The following is an 18650-nucleotide window of genomic DNA, read 5'->3' on the forward strand; positions in this document are numbered from 1 at the left end:
CAGCAACAAACTGAACATACTTTTAAGCACATTATGGACACTAATTCAAGCTGCTCTTTGGCACTGTATTACCAGTATAACAATACATTATTGAAGGTCATTGTTTAATTAAAGGGATCATGCCTTGCCTATGAATGATCTAACATGGAGTTTTAAACGAGTCTCGCATTTGTCGTCATTTAGATTATACTGTGATTAGAGTATTGTATGCAAATGCAAACGCATAAAAACCAAGGACCTAAAAACAGGGGGAAAATACAGATCCCGAAACTTCTTGATTTAGAAAGAAAATCAAAACCAGGAAAGTACACGCAAAGGGTCGTGGTCTACTACATTTCAATTTCTTCGAACCAGCCTTTGAAAGGCAACAAAGCATTTTTTCCTGTTCCTGTGTCAAAGATTTGATTTATCGAATGGCAAATTCCATGTAGATAAACAGGCAAATCCCTTTATGTAGATAAGATTTCTTTATGATTCCATCGTGTGAGTTACAAGGAGTACAATTTTGTATTGTGAAAAGATTCCGTCGCTTATATAATCGGGTACTTTGAGCAGTGTTAAGACAGCTACTGTAAACGATATGCTTTAGTAAATATGAACATCACTTATCTCTTGATGATTGTGGTAACACGACCTCTCTGAATACATTATCATCAAATTGTGATCGATAATATCTTTGTTCTTTTCCGCAGGTGAAGTGACGCGTCCTCGATAGTGCGTTGTATTCGCAAACTTGATTTTGTTCTTTCGTCTGACTGGTCGGTACACCTGTGGCTAGATCGCTCCGAGCTTTTGAAGAGTTGTGCTTGATATCGCCATTTAAATTATCGTCCAGCAAGATATTTCTGTGGAGTTGGAGTGTAGGGACTTGACGAGGAAACCATGACTAGACCTGAACTCTTGGTGTATCTTTTTGTCCTCGCTTCAATCGGTGAGTGTCTGTCTAATTCAAATCATATTATGAAGAAGTATGACGAAACTTTTACCGCATAAGAATTATTTTGCGCGATTTTTGTCTACAGACATTGTATGTAACACTGAGTCAGAGAGCGGATTCGAGTTTGTGTTCTCGTCATTATTCGAGTCATTGTACCTTTTTTTTAAGTCGCTGTGGCAATGCATAACAAATAACGTCACGTTAAACTAGTTCCAGTTCCTGTGTTAGCATATGCGCAATTAAACAGCAGCCAGCTTTTATTGGGTATTCTGCGTGACATAGAATGGACACCGCGCTGATATTTTGCACATTTTCCTCTCTGGAAAATGTGAGAAGTAAAGAATGAACATCATTACCAGACTGCAACAGCAATCAAACAAAACCTTTGTGTCAAATGACATCTATTCTGTGACTTCCAAAAAGCAAAACATGTTTGTTTTTCCTTGTCGATAAATTACGCCTCAATCATTACTATGTCTGCGTGTTTGGCGGTCTATAACAACCTGTATAGGTGCTCATTAACATCATACCACAAGCGGCGGACTAAGACTCTAACAATACAGCAGGGTGATCAATGGAGCAAGGCAAATACAATACCTTGGCGGTAATGTTGAAAGAAACTAAAGCTTCGGCGTGTTTATGTGGGAATCATGTTGATCTAATTCTCATCATTATGTAGAACACGCCTTTATGGCCCATTATCACGTAATGACTGTCAGTTTCCTTATAGCGTTGATGTGATCCAATAGTTGTATTCGGTTGTATGCCCCTATCGTGTTCAGTATTAAATGATCAGCGCGGAATGTGACAGATGAAAGAAAAAAAGTCAATCGTTAAATTCGTCTTTTCTGCGGTGTTTCTGTGAAGATGGCAGCTTTGATGCCATGACAGTTTAAAGGTAAATTTGTCTTCGTCTAGGCCGCTTCATAGCTCCCAGTGTCTTCTGTTGCTCACGTATACAAGGCTTATAGGATGCTGTTGCATCCTGTGTGTTGATGTGTCACAAAGCCCTAAGAAATTCACCAACTGTTGTCTTATACAAATGTTTCATTACTTATATTTACATCGATAAAACGGGTGCTGTTCGTTATTCCGAAGGTTCGATATTCCGAAGGTTCGTTATTCCGAAGGTTCGTTAATCCGAAAATGAAAAAGGGTTCGTTAATCCGAACATTTGTGGCGTTATTCCGAAGGTTCGTTATTCCGAAGATTTGTTCATCCGAAAATGAAATTCGGAAAAACAAACCTTCGGAATAAGGAATCTTCGGACTGAAGAGCCTTCGGAATAAGGAATCTTCGGACTGAAGAGCCTTCGGAATAACGAACCTTCGGAATAACGAGCTGTAACCGATAAAACTGGCTTAAAAACAAAGTTTGTAATGCCACTACAAAGATGTTGATGTCTTTTGATTAATTAACGGGCATTTACTTGTTTGTCTCTTATTTTATAAAGACAGTCTGTTATCAGTTTGTATGCCTATAACCATACTGTTATTCATTACCCATAGAATACACATTGGAAGTGCTGTTACGTTTTTCGACAAATCGACAGTGCATGGCATCAGTTTACGGGCAGTAAAAATACAGTTGGCGCTCACAGAAAAAAAAAAGAAAAGAAAAAGAAAGAAAGAAAGAAAAAAAAAGAGAAGGTCCCTGTCTTTTCATATCCTTGCGAGGTGCTAAAAAAGTTTGAATGATTTCTTTTGAAGCGTGCCGTTGGAAGAAGGCCTCTGGGTATACAGCGAAAAGAAAGGGAAATCTCTTCTAATTTCTGCATAATTTTATCTGAAGGCAGCGTTTGGTCCTTGTCCAAACTGTAAATCAACCTACTCCTGTGAAATAGGCGTTGAGAAAGAAAGTGTTTCCTTCGGTGCCTGTTTGACATTTTCTTTGATGTGTATTATGGAAGTCACCTCGATGGACAATTCTAGGTTAAGCTTCTTCTCGTATTACCTAAAAAGGTGACCATGAATTAGACGTTTCTTATGTTTAGCACGTGCGAGAGCTTGTAGTTAATTCGAGTGTAGTTTTCCTTGCAAAAAAGAAAAAAAAAAACAGAAACCTTTGACAAAAAGACAGCTTAAAGACATGTGATACAAAACAGTGATGATTTGATATGTATGGGTAAGAATCTTCTTTCCCAAATGGAAGCGGGACTTTTGAGCACCCCTTGATCTTATGAGACGCATTTTTTTTTTCTCAAGTGTTATCATGTGGCCAAGAATTTCATGTTGTGCTTGGTCAAGCTGGTTGTAATGTTTACGATTTGTTCTTTGAGAACCACACATTGCAGTCATGGCAGTGTACTTTATTTCTATAATATTATGAGGTATATATGGGGGGGGGGGGCGGGGGAAAGAAAAGGGGGAGGGGAGGGAGAGAATGAGGAAGGCGAAGTATTGGATGAGGAATTAAATATAAAGAAAGTTCAACAAAATTTCACTTCTCTAGCATTATGAAAGAGCACTTGACTAACCGCTTTCAGAAAGCAGGGGGAATAATTGCTACCCTTAACATATGTCAGTATCAAGTTGATGGAATTTGTAATTTTCATGAAAAATGATTTTTTTTTGTGGAATTTTCTTTATATTTTCTTTATATTGTTGTCCACTCATACGTCATAACCTCTAGTAGTCTCCTCATCCAGCGGTTCCAACACCAAAACTTTAAAAATTCATAACTTTTGCATCGATTGTCCGATTTTCCTCAAACTTTCACTGATGTGTTCTACTAATGTTGCTGCTCTCACTCAATCCACATTGCTCTTTGGGTTTACCTTCCCTTTAAGACGAAGAAGAGAGGAGAATCAGGGAAGAGAATAAGGGAAAGGACGAAGGAGGAGAAGGAAGAGAATGAATAGGAGGAGATGTTCATTGTTTATTGGATTTATTCGGTGTGTATCATTAAAAAAATACGCCAAAAGATATATAGACAAGTAATCTCATCTTCAGCTCCCTTCTGATTTCTATCGCGCGTTGTGTGAAGATGAAAGTTTATCTGATCTTCGTCTCACCTCCCTAGTCTGATAGAGCAAGATTTCATGAGTTACAACAGTCAAAATTGGACAGATACCAAGGGGGGTTTGTGAAGTTTATCTATAGTATTCGCAAAACACTTTGTGAAGAGGCAATATACATAGGCAAATGGGTGAGAAGATTAACTTGATTTGTACAAAATTCATGATTTTTTTTTTTCAATTCAAAAGCAATTATGATGTTCCATTCTCAAATCCTATTATATCTGACTGATATCATTTGAACTTATTCAGAGAAGATTTTTTTCAATTCATTTACTTTCATTCTTCTCTTTTTTCCAACAGAACACAACACATAACATTATGTTTTACACAAAACACGGAAAACAGGAAATTTTTGTAAAGTGTTTATGCAAAATCAATGGAAAATTGTCTGGGGATGATACCACCAGCTCATTCACTTATTTGCATACTTAGTATATTCATAATAACTGTTTGAGAGCTTTTTTTTTTTGGCAACAATATTGTGAACCTCGCAATTTCATAACTTCTCTCATATTCATCCGATTTTGAACATAATTTTACTGCTGTGTGTGTGTAAAATTTTACTCTTTCTTTTCAGATTAACCTTTAACTGATCCGTAATTCCCCTTTGAAGAGCCGTCGGATTTCCACATGCATGCCCATTACTACCACAATTCTACATTGCTCATCATTTGCGTTTTGCCAAAAACTGAAGGAAGAAAGCAAGCTTTGCCTGCGGACAACTTACACAAAAGATGTGTAATCATTGGTAACCCATAGTGGTGGATTAAACGCAAGGAGTCTACCGTCTCACATTTCTCCCATATGCCAGACGTGGCAGATTCTTTCGAACAGGTGAGTCGGGTGTGATATTGAGGTCACGACCCGACTTTTTTAATTGATTCTTGGAGATGACTGAAGGTGTCTCTCTACCGCCAGCCGTCTGTGGGGAGTTTGGCGATGATTTAGATTCCCGCGAGTCCACAAGCAAAGGAAGCGAGCAGGCACGCGCGGAAACAAGTGCGTGGGGCTATGATAGATCGTGCCAATCTGTTCTTCTTTAACTCAAGATTCTCCTTGTATTATCAAACTCTCTGTCTTCTGTTGTAGGTTGACTATCTTTCTTCCAAGTGTTCTCTTGTATGGAAAAGAGGTTAGCGCATTTTGATGAATACGTGAGTGGATATGTGGTGCTCTTTTTTGCGACGATTTTAGCACATGATTCAACTTCATAATCTCACTGATTTGGATTGATTCATATTTCATTACGTCATCCACTGTACATTCAAGATTTTGCGAGTATCTAGAGGGATGACAACAGTAGTTATCCTTGATAATCAGACTGCATACCTATAAAATTGGTAAGAATATTAGAAATGCTAAATTAGACCTGATCTTAAAAGTAACACATATCCAATGAAGTAATCCGGATAATAGGAAAGAAATGGTTTATTCTTTTAAAAGGGCAGACAGTCAAAGCAGGTTTGTTTGTTTGTTTGTTCATTTCCGTCTGAGAAGATGGCTGGATAGCCCATATTCAGCTATGCTAAGCTGGTCTTCCATGGGGTCCAGTTGGTTGTGAGGTGGGACCACTTCACCGGGTTAAACACCCTGCTCTTTGCGATGAATGAATGAAGCGGGATCTTTTACGTGCATGAACTGTGACTCTCTCATACACGGGACCTCCATTTTATGTCCTATCCGAGGGACCAGGGAGGGACAGAGTGTTTTGCCTCTTGCTAGAGGGGACGGTATGTTTACACACAACATTGCTCAGTCCAGACTCGGGTTCCAACCCGGGTCCTCAGGATCGTGAGGCAGACACGCTACGACTGAGCCAACTCCCCGCCCTGGTCGAAGTATCCAAACATTCAAATCGTCATTTCTAACCGTTTGCGAGGAAACTTTGTCTTTTGTGTAGCTTGAATTTGTCTTCATAATAACTTCTAAAGACTTCGGGATAATGCCCTTCAGATTAACGAATTTGTCAATAGTGTTCATGGAGAGAACTTACGTTGCACCTTTGTTTTCTATTGTACGTCAACAAAGACAAAAACCCTTCAATGTTGTCTACTACTGTTAGTGTTTTCAAAAAGACGATTTGACTGATATTGCATGCTATCCGCTCCCTATCCTCAAAATGAATACGTACATTTATACGTAGACAAATCATTGTCCACGTTGCATATATCCATATAAGACAAGTAGGATCCTATAATACAGTCGTCAGTTTCAGTTCAGTTTCTTACTACGAAAAGTTCCACATTCATCAGGGTGCATATAATCAGGGATGTGACACCTCCCTGATTTATATAATGTACTTCAACTTCGGTAGGAGAATCTTGACTTGCTCATGTCGCTGACTTCTTGAACATGCCTCTCGTAAGGAGACTGATCGTAAGGGAGACAATGTCAGGGATTAGCTGTGAGCAGTAGCTCAAATTGTTAAATGAAGCTTAATCCAGTGAATGAGTTGGGGTGACGCCACGATCCCTGGTGGTTTTTAACACAGCAGTCTAACTCTGTCTGAACCGCTTTACCGACTGTGCGATACGCGTTGTACACACTGGGTTCCTTTGATGGTATATCACATTGATGATAACGATTTTGAATGTTTGCAATATCGTATAGAGCTACCAGTGGATATAATGATGATAATAACAAAAACAATAAGGACAACAACGACAAGAATTATGACAGTAATGATTATTGAAATGGTTATAATCGATTATTGTAGTGTTCATGATAATGACAATAATGAACAATACCATCAAAAAACATTTAAGAAAAGGCGGTTGGACCTATTCTTTGTTGGCACTGCTATTAGACATTATTTTACCTCAAAGCTAAAGAACAATGAAATTATAACTAGATCTCGGCCGAATCAAGAATGTTGTAGGATATAAAGAGAGACAATCAGTATGGTAGGATATGTTATACAACATGACTCTATTGTGCTGACAAAAAAAACCCCAACACCTTTCTCAAATTAAACAATACAACATATGCAAATGCTCGTTTTGTACATAAAACTTGGAATTAACTCCCGATCTTTCAGAGTACCTGCGTACACGATAGATGTAACACTCTGATTATGAAAGAACCCGTACTTATCTAACACTCTCAGACTCAGATACCACTTTGTATTCCGTCTCTTTTGGGCAATATGAATATTTCTCCACGGAGTATTTTCTCATTTTAATATTCATCGCTCGGCAGTTCAATTCGTTTTTTGTCGGTGTCGAAAATGCCTTTTCATAAGGGAACAAGACTTGTTCCCTTATATGAAAAGGCATTTTCGACACCGACAAGAAAGTGGCGTTCCATACTTTTGAGGAGTGTCCACTTTTTTTTTTCTTTTTCTTTTTTTTTTGTGGAAAAAATGGAGCCATAATTTAGTGATGAAAGACCACGATTATTGCTAAGAACATACAATGCAGAAAATCATATTTGGATATGTGTTTCAATTTCTCGTATTATCGAGAGTGGCATCAACCAGTAATAATGTCCCATAGAAAACTTTGCCTGAAGTGACGCTGAAAGTCAATTTGTGCGGTTAAATCACGTAATAGTGAGATCATCCACATGCGCACCTTGCGTTAATCGAACTATACCACGAATGTTTAAGGAACTAAAGAAGAATGTCACAGAAAGACAGACATGTTGGAATATTGTAATGATTGCCATACTGATAGAGAGCACAATTTCAAGGTAAGCATTCAATAATTGGGATTGCCATGACACCTTTATTGGTGAGCACAGCTTATGGCAGAGCATGCACTTGCGCAAAAGGAATGTCGTATTCCCTGTATACTTGAGAGCATCGTCGTCTGTTGCTATTCGAAAGTCTTTTCCCTTCCCATTTTGGCTGGGGATTTGACATCCAAGGACACAATGTGTCTTTGATCAGCCTCTCCATTGTTTGATTTGTCACTGGCCCCCTTTTTGTATAGTACTGACTGAAGATGAACTTTTCTAAGAATTTCGAAAGTTTTCGACAGGTTTGTCGACGTTACTATAGAGTGGTCATGTTATACCAGTGAATATCATGGGGCATTGGCGGGTAAACTGGGGGGGGGGGGGGGTGATTTGGGTGAGAGATTAGGAGGTTAAATTGTAACGACATCATGTGACTCGGTTTCCCTCGCCACGCGGATTGTCGTGTCATTGCGCGATCGCATGAGGGGTGAATCACCGCTGAATCTTAACAAGGACCCGATGATGTTTGACTATCTCATACCATTATTCATCACTTTCCAGCTGCCGATGAGACTGTTGGATGTTTGGGCATTTCCCATAGTATTCTTTGGTCTGTATTCCGTTCTGCAGGAGTGATCTGTGTCTCATCATCATTATGCTGCAGTCTTTGTGTTTGTTTATTTTATTTTTTTTTGTTCTTTTTTTTTTCTAATGATCCAAAACCTTTCGTCATCGTTTGAAAGTATACGTCATTATAACCTTCAGAAATATAAAGTAACTCATTACATCTCCCAAGGTCTTTTTTGATAGGGTAGTTTTCATTCAGGTCTACGGAAAACTGTTTCAAAAGAAAGCCCCAGCATGTTAAGTGCGATGCAAAATTACATTTTTTTTTCACTGTAACAAAGAATAAGATGTCATTCAAACTAAAACGATTCAAGAAAAAAAAATTGCCTAATTGACAAAAAACAACAACACACCATTATTTAATACACTCAAAATAAATATTTATATTGAAATTACACAAATAAAAGAAAACGAGAGGGATTGCTTCCATACAAACTAACATAAAATTTAATACTTATCATCCACAAACTAAAATAATGACGTTTAAAGGTCGACGTAATAACAGTAAAATGGATTTCATCTCTGAGACGGATGATGACAGCACGTAAATGTGTACTCTGTCGGTGAGAAATTGGCGCTGAGCGAGGGGAATCAAACAGTTTCCCTGTCTTACTGATTTCTGTTGTCTTCTTTCTTCACTGTGGAATGGTTTGCCGCGTCATTGTATGATGGCTTGTGGCGTGAATCACCAACATCTTTAACGAGGACACAGTGGTGATTATGGGGCAATCAGCAGCATTTATCGTCATTAATTTTTATATTACAGCTCGGAGGGATACGACATCCACACAATATCTGATGTGTAAATCAGCAGTTTGTTCTGCTGGAGTGGTCTATACATTTTCAAAGTATTATCTTAACTGTGATCTGCTTTACATGGGATTCGATTATGATTATTATGTATCTTAACTTCACATCAAGTCTACCAAGGAACAATCTCAAGTTTTCAATTCATATAAAATTATGTCATTGTTATTCTAAAAACAATGTGTTGTTTGTCCCACTGATATCGTTTCCAATTTCCTGTGTAGTGAACGTATAGGCCTATTTGTCCCCCTACCTATTAAATCAATTGCCTTGGCTCTCCATTTGGATTTTTTGGCCCTTTTTTGCCGTGTTTTCTAGTTGTCGGTTTTTTTTTTTCATGTAGATACCATGTATGTTATGTTCCATGTATAACTACGCATAGCAGTCATCAGTTCCTGTTTTTGTACATCTGTGATCTTCGTTAGAAAAATAATTTTTGTGTTGTGGGTGGAAATGGCATTGTAAGAAGAATGTCGAAAAGGAGTGTTCTCGTTTATAAACCCCTCAGCGGGAATCACAAACAGGAGCTTATATTCATGATGGGGTCGATATCGCACCCCACCCCACCTGAAAAAATGAGATCGGTGAAAAATAAATGTTTGATGTTTTTAGGTTTTATTGTTGAAATATTTCCGCCTCAAAGTCAGTCGGTGGTTTAAACCCTTCAACCGGAAAACACGTTGATTTCCTGGCGTTCTATATCGTGAAATGTGCTACAATGATACCCCGTCGCCCCATTATTTTGAGCATACCTGCGTTTGAAAAACGTGCTAGCTTTTTGTTGACAGTTCGCAGCTTACAATGACATCGTTGGATTTCAGGGTTTCAGTTTCACACACGATCAACTTCTTAGAATGATTCCTGTCACCTAAGCAGAGCACAGACTGAAGTGCTACATAGTCCTGCGCAGTACCTGATGATTTTGTTTGTTAATCCAAGCCTTCCTCAGATTTGCTGTATAGTCGGAAGTAAAACTTTCAGTATCCCTGTACTGGTTGTACAGTGGAAAGATCCTTTTGTCGAATGAAAAGAATTTAAGATAAGGATAACGCTGAGTTCATGTATAGGCCCTATATTAAACCCGCCAACCCACCTTACTCACTATAATAAAGAGACGACGACGACAATAAACAACAACAACAACAAATCACAAAGCCCCCATACATTCTATGATGTAGGGCAACTTGGGATGGAAGTAATGATATACCATATCGCTGCATTAATTCACAAAATTTCATCCAGTACCATTTATCTGAAATATCTGCACAATCGGAAATGTTTGGACATGTTCGTTTGTTCGCATATTGTCTCATTTCAATTCAATGACTCTATTTCTATTGAACATAATATAGATCCTATATGGTCTTATTTGCCCAAGGCATCATCTTTACTCAGCACTGTTCTTCCAGAGGACCATGTCATTATTATTACCCTGGCTTTGCCATGAATGTGAAAGGGCCTACAGCTTGTCCAGGGACGTAAGCACTCGAGACCTCCGTTTTAAAGTCGAGGGTTTTATCCACTATATCGCAATCCGTGCACCTCGCCGAGTTGCTTCCTTAATTCATAAACATTCCCTACATGGTAACACAGCAATCTTGCAACACTGGACCAAGAAAACCTATGTGATATAAGGCCATTAAACGCATTGCTTCTTCATGTGTTTATTTCATGCCGTGATTTATCTGTCTTTCACTGGACATTGAGTTCTCTTCTTCACCTTACGTCATTGGACACTTGAACAACCAAATACCGCTGTCTATTTATGGGATTTTTGTTTTTATCGTTGTTAAGGTGATATCAAGCTCATGACATGACTGTTTTGGCCACCATGTTGGCATGACAAACAAACACTTCTGTCAAAGTTTAAAGTTCGACGTAAACGTCGGTATTATATGTTTGATTATTGTCAAACTGCGGCGTTTACAGCGTGGCTGTCAAACCATTTCACTTAACAGCTTGAACTGTTTATTGTTTGACTGTCGTCAGGCTGTTTGTTAGTGAATGTTTTTGCCTGCGTGACAAAATCGTAAAATCATCACTCCAGTTATAATATCATTCATTGTTGTCATTATTGCTGAGAAACGGGCGGCGAGCTGGCTCGGCTGGTTGGAGATGAACTAACTTATGATCCAGAGGTCTCGGGTTTAAGGGCTCGAGATATGATGCTCCATACAAACCGTCTAAACGAAAAAAAAAAAGAGCCTTATAATCCCCAGGGCAAGGCCAATTACGATGTGAAAACTGCAAACTTAAAGAAAATACTATAGCAGATAATATGAACATTTTGGAACGACGTCATCGTTCGGAATTCAAAATTGCACGATGGCATTTACATGCTCGTTACATGCTCGATAGCAAAAATCATGCAGTGATACACCTATATTTTTCAAGCGAAAGTTTAACGCGGGTAGCAAGAAATTTGTTTTTGTTTTATTTTATTTTATTTTTTTATTTATTTATTTATTTTTTTTAGCTTTGTAGTCTAGTTGTGGAAAAATTCCATTTAATACGCAAGTCCACTGCTCGCCCACACAAGGTAGAAGTTAGCACTGCATTCGACTGGACAGCTGCAGTGTTTTGAATTTTTAGCGCAACCATAACGTTCAGTTCTGGGCAACCCAAAGTTAACAGTGATAATCTAAATTGCCACACGATGCAAGATGTAAGCTGTCCCAGATGATGAAGAAAAATAAGCAGAAGTTAACTTAAAACAACCAATAATGTCCTCCATTCAACATTTTAAATGTCACTCTTCCAACCTTTTTGTAACACTCAAACTGATGGATTTACACTGGGCAGGATAACTTTCTTCGACTTGGCCGTGTGTTGCATAAGAAACACATAGAGAGAAAAAGTTCGCTGAGGACAACGGAGTTCTGACTGTCATTAGCAACCCTTGTGAGAGTTCCTCCTAAAATGTCAGAATTACTGGCATATTGGCATAAAATGCAAAAAGCAACCAATTTCAGTTGTGTTTCAAGCCAGAAAATGAGCTTTGGAAAAGGTCACAGGATTGACAATGAGAGCGCGTAGGCTGTAACTAAGTGAAAGGGTAGAGAGGTTTATTTCCATCATGATATAAAACATCCTCATGAACTCACACTAAGAAATACATATTAACATACATATCCGTACATCATTCCTACGCCCATACACACACGCACGAAAAATACATACTAAAGGCCTACATTAAGCATGATATGTCCGTCACATATTCTCAGGAATGTTTTATAGGACTTCTTCAGATACGAACGAGTTCTCTTATAGTTCCAATTACACATTTCAGAAGAGTAGTCACCAATTCACCCACATAGGCCTAATAAATGAAATTACATTTTGACCATAACCATCGGGTCTAGCAGAAGAAATGCCAGATGACTTACATGAGTAATCTTTATGTTAGGAATTAAATTGTACTCAATCAAGGAGTGTGTCTGATAACTCCCTGATTCAATGATCGACCGACATGCAGATGGTTATAGATTTCTTGAAAATTGTCTAATTTTCGTTAGATATAACAAATTATGAATCCCTTAATTTACTTTTCTGACGAGAAAATAAAGGAAAAATTACATCTTAGCGTTAAAAACTCCACTAAAAACAAACGTCCCTACCAGGTTGATACTGCCTGAACCGTTGTTAGAATCATATTATTTCATGAAGAAATTTCATGAAGGATTATATACAAAACTGACCACTGCTTTAAGTTAGCGTGCATGGTAGAAGTATCATGTGCCTGTGCGCGTGATGCGACAACAGAAATGATAGCGTGTCAGTTGAACCTTTGGTTAATTCGGGAAATGCCCATTCTATTCGATAAGCCATACAAAGGTTTTTTTTTTTTTCAGTATTACGTCACAGAACAGCAAGTGACCAAGAAGACTGTCCGTGCACGGATCCCTAGTTTAGAATCTCTGTGCGTTTTATCGCGTTTTTTTCGACATTATCGATATAAGATAATTTAACACAAAATCGCGCAAACACATTTGCATTGTTTTATCAGTGAAACTTGTACAACTAAAACAATTGCTCTCTATAATGTCTATTTCGTTCAACCGTGTTTTGATTTCCGCATAAAGAGTGTCATTGATAATGTGCATGTGTTACATAATATGTTACATTCCGTAATGTCGGGACAAGTTCGTGCTATGTGCCGTAACATTTTGTTGGCTTCTGTCGCCGTTGCTAAGGACATGGGGGGGGGGGGTGCTAGGAGTAGAGAGCCAACATCGGGAACATGCACAGAAAGGGCTATTTCTATGGTGATGACATGAAATGACTGCAAACTTTCTCCATCTTGATTTGCTCTTGCTGCAGGGACTGTTTCTGCTGGTGATGTCCGGCGAGCAGCGCCAAACTGGTTGCATTCATTCTGCTCCTGGCTAGGTGAGTTTACAGACGCCTTGCTTGACACAGCCATGTTGAATGTACTAAATATAAAATGACTGAAAGAGTAAATAGATGTCAGCATGAATAAATGAATCAATTAGCTTAAATAAATATAATGAATAAATGACTATGTAAATTCAGAGTATAAGTCTAAAGTCGTATTCGTTATGATTCAACATCGGAAGTTACGTTTTGTGATGACAGTCGCGAACAAAATTAATCAGTTAAGCATGCTGATCATTTTGTGCACAGACAGATATTGATGCTCCGTTCAGCTACCTTTAATGTTCTTTTGCCATATTTCGTCACGCCTTCACCATTGCGTCTCCTTCTTATAGGTAAAAAGAAACTAAGTTTGTGAAGAATGTTGGTTACCATGGAGACGTCCTCCTTTTGTGTCCCACAGGTTTCTGCAATGAAGTTTGCTACGGTGACCTGGGATGTTTCGACACCTCCCTGAATTGTCACCGAGACTTCTTCCCGCCACTGTCACCGGAGGAAATCAACACCTACTACGAAATTCACACACGAGTCGACCACGTGACCGCGACGCGCGCCAACTCGACGCGCGAAGCGCTTGTGGAGGTCCTCGGTGACAGACGGATCACGTTTATCATTCACGGCTGGGGAGAGGGGGTGTGGAAGCAGTGGGTTATTGACCTGAGAGATGCTCTCCTCGAAAAGGTACAGATCAAATGATCACAGCTAATTATGTGCTATATCTGTATAGGGCATCAAGGTATCTGGACTCAGTCTAGTTAAAAGTTTTTTTATTAACCCCCCCCCCCCCCATATCATTCTACCATAAAATATCTATAATTGCTCATAAAATAGCCTTCTATAGAGACCATTACAACTTCTTTCCCTCTGCTCTCCTGAGTTAAATACTACTATCTGCTCCATCTTCCAGAAAAATTCTACCAGAACATGCTACTTGCGTATGCTAGCCTAATTTATCCGAGTCCTTAAAACTGTCACTAATGTAATTCTTTTGCGAATGTTTGGCAAAGATGAAAAACCCTGCGATGTTTGTCACTGAAACTAGGAGAAAATTTTGAAATAATCTCAAACACTGTTGTAATACGAAGTGTGCAGTAATGATAAACATCACTAGAAAAATTATACAGTCGCGTGTGCCCAGGGTAATTCGTTATACAATGTAATAGTTTGAAATATCATAAGCACTACTCTATTGTGTTCATTCATCAGTATAGCTCGGTTAGCTTTGTTAGGTATTATTGGTATACATTAAAAGGGTTATGAAGAACGGTTCCATGACATTTCCTACTTCGAAATAAATTCTAACATAAATTCTACCCACAACCATAACCCTAACCCTAATCCCCACATCAAACCAAACCTAAAACCTTATCACAACCCTCACCCTAAATCCTTGGAGAAAATTAGACCGGAGCTAGACGGTGTCGCAGGAGCAAAATTTAATGTGTCACCTAATACATCTTCCCTAAATAAAATCCTGTCGAAGGGTATTTCTAGCGGGAAGGATTTGGACTTCGGATGCTCTCTCGCATATACATTTGTAATGGGCGTACCTCTTTACGATGAATATTGGCAATGAGTAGTCAGTTATCAACTCAAGCCATGAATACTCATGCTGCTCTGATTCTGTGCCCCGCAGGAGGACCTGGCCGTGGTGCTGGTGGACTGGTCTGATGGCGCAGACTCGCTCAACTACCTCAAAGCCGTCCAAAACATGCGCGTCGTCGGCCGGGAGGTGGCGATGTTCATCCAGCTCCTTCAACGTTACACTGGGCAGCCTTTCGATAGATTCCACCTCATCGGACACAGCTTGGGTGCACACGCTGCAGGATTCGTCGGCCAAAGCCAGCCGGGTCTAGGCAGAATCTCGGGTAAACACGAATTTGCGTCCTCGGCTTAGATATCTAAGTGACCACTAAAAAACTCCAAGAAACGAACATCTTTATATTCAAATTTAGACGAATGAGTTAAAAGGTATCCTTTTCAGGAATGGAACTTTTCTTCGGTCTTTGGATAATCCTAAATTGATGAAAACACGAACGCCGCTAGCCTTCCTGTGCTAGTTTTTTCATGCTTTCTAATACCATGTGCTTCCAATACCGATACTTGCAGGTTTTGAAATTGTCTGATATTTAGATCACGTAGGCCTACTTCCACGATCCAGATGTGCCAATTATGAACTCTGTGGAGAATCATAATATCCTGGAGTTGATGGATTAATGTTGATCATTTTAGATTCCCTGATGTTACAAATATACACTGTACTAGTACTGACTATCACCACTCAGAAGTGCCGTCAGACCGTCTTCTTTAGCGCGTCCGAACAGTATGACATTCTTTCGAGGATTTAGTAGGTGTGTTCATGTTGTTATTTTTAAAAAATTCCCTTATCTGTCTTTTTTACGATTCGTACAGCTCTCGATGCCGCAGGCCCAAGCTTTGAGGGAACAGATCCTGACTGCAGATTAGACGAGACAGACGCCCTCTACGTTGACGCCATACACACGGACTCGAGTAAACTGAGCGAAGGTGGAGTTGGCATCTCACAGAGGGTAAGGCTGATATTTGGCTTCTAAGTTCTTGGGCTAGAGTCGTAACACAGGTAGAATTATCATTATCTTAGAACTGTTTGTCTGTCTGTTCTCTCTTTTCTTTGCCTACCTTGTTGCCTTTCTCTGTATTGTGTCTCTCTTTTCTGATATCAGTAATTTTAATCTGTAGGTAAACTGTGGGACGGGAATATTTTAGCAACAATAGTGCAACCATTTCACATGAGCTCTGATGAATGATATAACAGACTTGACTGCTGGAAGCTAACTTGTTTTGCCTTAAAGACAACAATAATTATATCGTCGTGAGGTTTTCCTTTTAATGATGGCATCATCAGTAATTCAATAATGAACTAAATTGATCATCAGTCGTCAACGTTGGAACTCCTGATGCTGCAGAATGTTAGAAGAATTTGCTTACTATTGAAACGCATAACTTCTGAAATGTGACATTTTGCTTTGCCTTTAAAAGTACATTAGGTGCAAACGAAATTAAAGTTGGAAAGTGGATGATGTTTGAACATGCTGAATGATTCATCTCTCAGAGATTCTAATATTACATTTGCAGGATTTTGTGCTAGCCTTTTGCCAAGGCCCTCTTTCTGTATGGTGGTGAGCGAATAGGACGAAGTGAGCTCAGCTCAGTTGGACCTCGCGCTGTCGCGCTCGGTTATAACCATCATACAGCGAGAGGGCCTTGACAAAAGGCTAGATTTGTTTAAAACCCACAAGGTTTTCTTAATAGTCAATTGGTTCATTAGCCATAAAGAGCAGGAGATGTGATATCGGGTACTTCATAGTGATTTTCGTTACAATCTCATTTGGTAACAGGTGGGTCACAGTGACTTTTACCCGAACGGCGGATATGCCCAACCTGGCTGTCGGTGGTGGATGGTCGGCTGCAGCCACGCCCGATCGCACCTCTACTTCATCGAGTCCGTCAAGCTACCGCAGTGTCGCTTCTCCGCCATTCCCTGCGAGAGCGAAGAGGACTTTGCGGCCGGCCGCTGCCAGTCCTGCGGTGAGACCGGCTGCAAGTTGATGGGGTACTACACGGACACCCAACACAGCAACGGGTCTTTCTTCCTCAGCACGCGAGGACACAGCCCATACTGCACCAAGATGAAGTTCTACTGGAGGCGGTTTTACCTCCTTCGACAAAAGCGGCATGCTGTCGGAAGTGCGCAGAACAGGAAAAACAAAGAAAGGCGCTTCCAGAGTAAAAATATTGTCGTCTAATGATACGATGTTTTTGATCATGAAATTGAGACCTTATTCTTATACAAGACTGCGGTACATAATGCGTGCAGCATTCAACAAAGTTTCATGACATTATACAGCACAGTTCTACGGAGCATCAAATGGCTGAATAGGCGAAACTTTGGCCGTGCTGAATGAACTTTGATCGTGTCGCTACCAGACATAAGACCTTGCGGAAATGCAACCATGTCCTTTGTTGATCCTTTTTTATTTCCGCTGGAGGCGCGCAAATCACATTTAAGAGAAAGTGAATTGCTCGGGCCGAATTCCACACAAGGCTGATGTCTGTTTTGTTCTATTTAGCTTGACGACAATATATACATAAAGAAGAAAATAGTTAGGTTATTTTCGTCAATGACATTTGGATCAAAAGCGCGTCATCCCGTTTGTCAGGCGACATTATGATTATGTCGTGACATTTGAAGGAAAAGCCAACGATATGAGCTTCGGCAGTTCGGAAACAGTTCGGCTCCCATCGCTTGTTGGCCTGAAAAGGAATCGTGAGGGAACTGGTGCCTACTTCTCTCAGACTGTGTAGAAAATGATGATTTTTGTTTAATACTGTATTCAAATTAAGTCATGCATATCTAGCCCAACAAAATGATGCGTGTTTCGTACCTGTTTCTTCTCATTTTTCCTCATAGCCTGAACTCATTTTGCTTGAAATATTTCAGGGATTTGCATATTGCCGAACAAATCGAGTGCAAGCCAAGGTTTGAATTGGCCATGACTATATACCTTCATAACCATGAAATGCATGTAATATAAATACATTTATTGTGCACTGGTCACCCGCTATGTAACAGCCTGAATTGACAATATCTTACCACGTGGAAATGACGAATGTTATATAAAAATACTATATTTTTGTATTATCATTAATATCCATCGTAATCGACATTGTTGACGTCAGCAAGAACAGAGAAGTTTCTATTTTATGTGATTTTGTCATAAATGAATATATAATGCAACAATGGTGTGCCTTCAACATACCGTGGTTCATTCATGCCTTTATAACGTGTAGTTCTATGCATACCAATTTTGAAAAAAATATATAATTATTATCAATAGTGAATGTCTTGGTTTTGACCCTATAGATTGATTTTCTCCACTTTTTCATGCACTGACACAAAATACGTCTTTTGCTGTGTTATTGTGAAAGACAATTTAATGTATTTCTTGATCATTCCTCATAAATCATACTCGACTTTTTACAGCAGATTCACAGACTTGAACAGTAGGTGTGGTTTTCATACTCGCAATGAACGAAGTTGTGAGTGCACACTGTGAAAACGTGAGTGTTGTTGATGCACCTTCGTGACCCATCTTTTGAAAAATTATCTTGTATACACCATTGTCTCTTCCGCACAAATATTACATT

At 39.3% G+C, this 18650-nt stretch overlaps 1 protein-coding gene across 1 annotated transcript; it reads left to right on the forward strand.

Moving 5' to 3' along the window:
* Positions 1-794: 794 nt before the first annotated feature.
* On the forward strand, positions 795-17248 carry LOC140236511 (inactive pancreatic lipase-related protein 1-like). The gene is made up of 6 exons (XM_072316434.1): positions 795-931; positions 13389-13457; positions 13867-14144; positions 15100-15331; positions 15876-16012; positions 16841-17248. Exons 1-6 carry the CDS (start codon positions 883-885, stop codon positions 17246-17248), a joined length of 1173 nt encoding a protein of 390 aa, XP_072172535.1. The 5' UTR covers positions 795-882.
* The last annotated feature ends 1402 nt before the right edge of the window (positions 17249-18650 follow it).

This window comes from Diadema setosum, chromosome 13, assembly GCF_964275005.1.
Source record: "Diadema setosum chromosome 13, eeDiaSeto1, whole genome shotgun sequence".
Lineage (NCBI taxonomy): Eukaryota > Metazoa > Echinodermata > Echinoidea > Diadematoida > Diadematidae > Diadema > Diadema setosum.

Coding starts and splice junctions, on each gene's coding strand:
- LOC140236511 (XM_072316434.1), top strand. CDS start 883: ATGACTAGACCTGAACTCTTGGTGTATCTTTTTGTCCTCGCTTCAATC. Junction 14,145..15,099: donor GAGATGCTCTCCTCGAAAAG/GTACAGATCAAA, acceptor TGTGCCCCGCAG/GAGGACCTGGCCGTGGTGCT. Junction 15,332..15,875: donor GGGTCTAGGCAGAATCTCGG/GTAAACACGAAT, acceptor CGATTCGTACAG/CTCTCGATGCCGCAGGCCCA.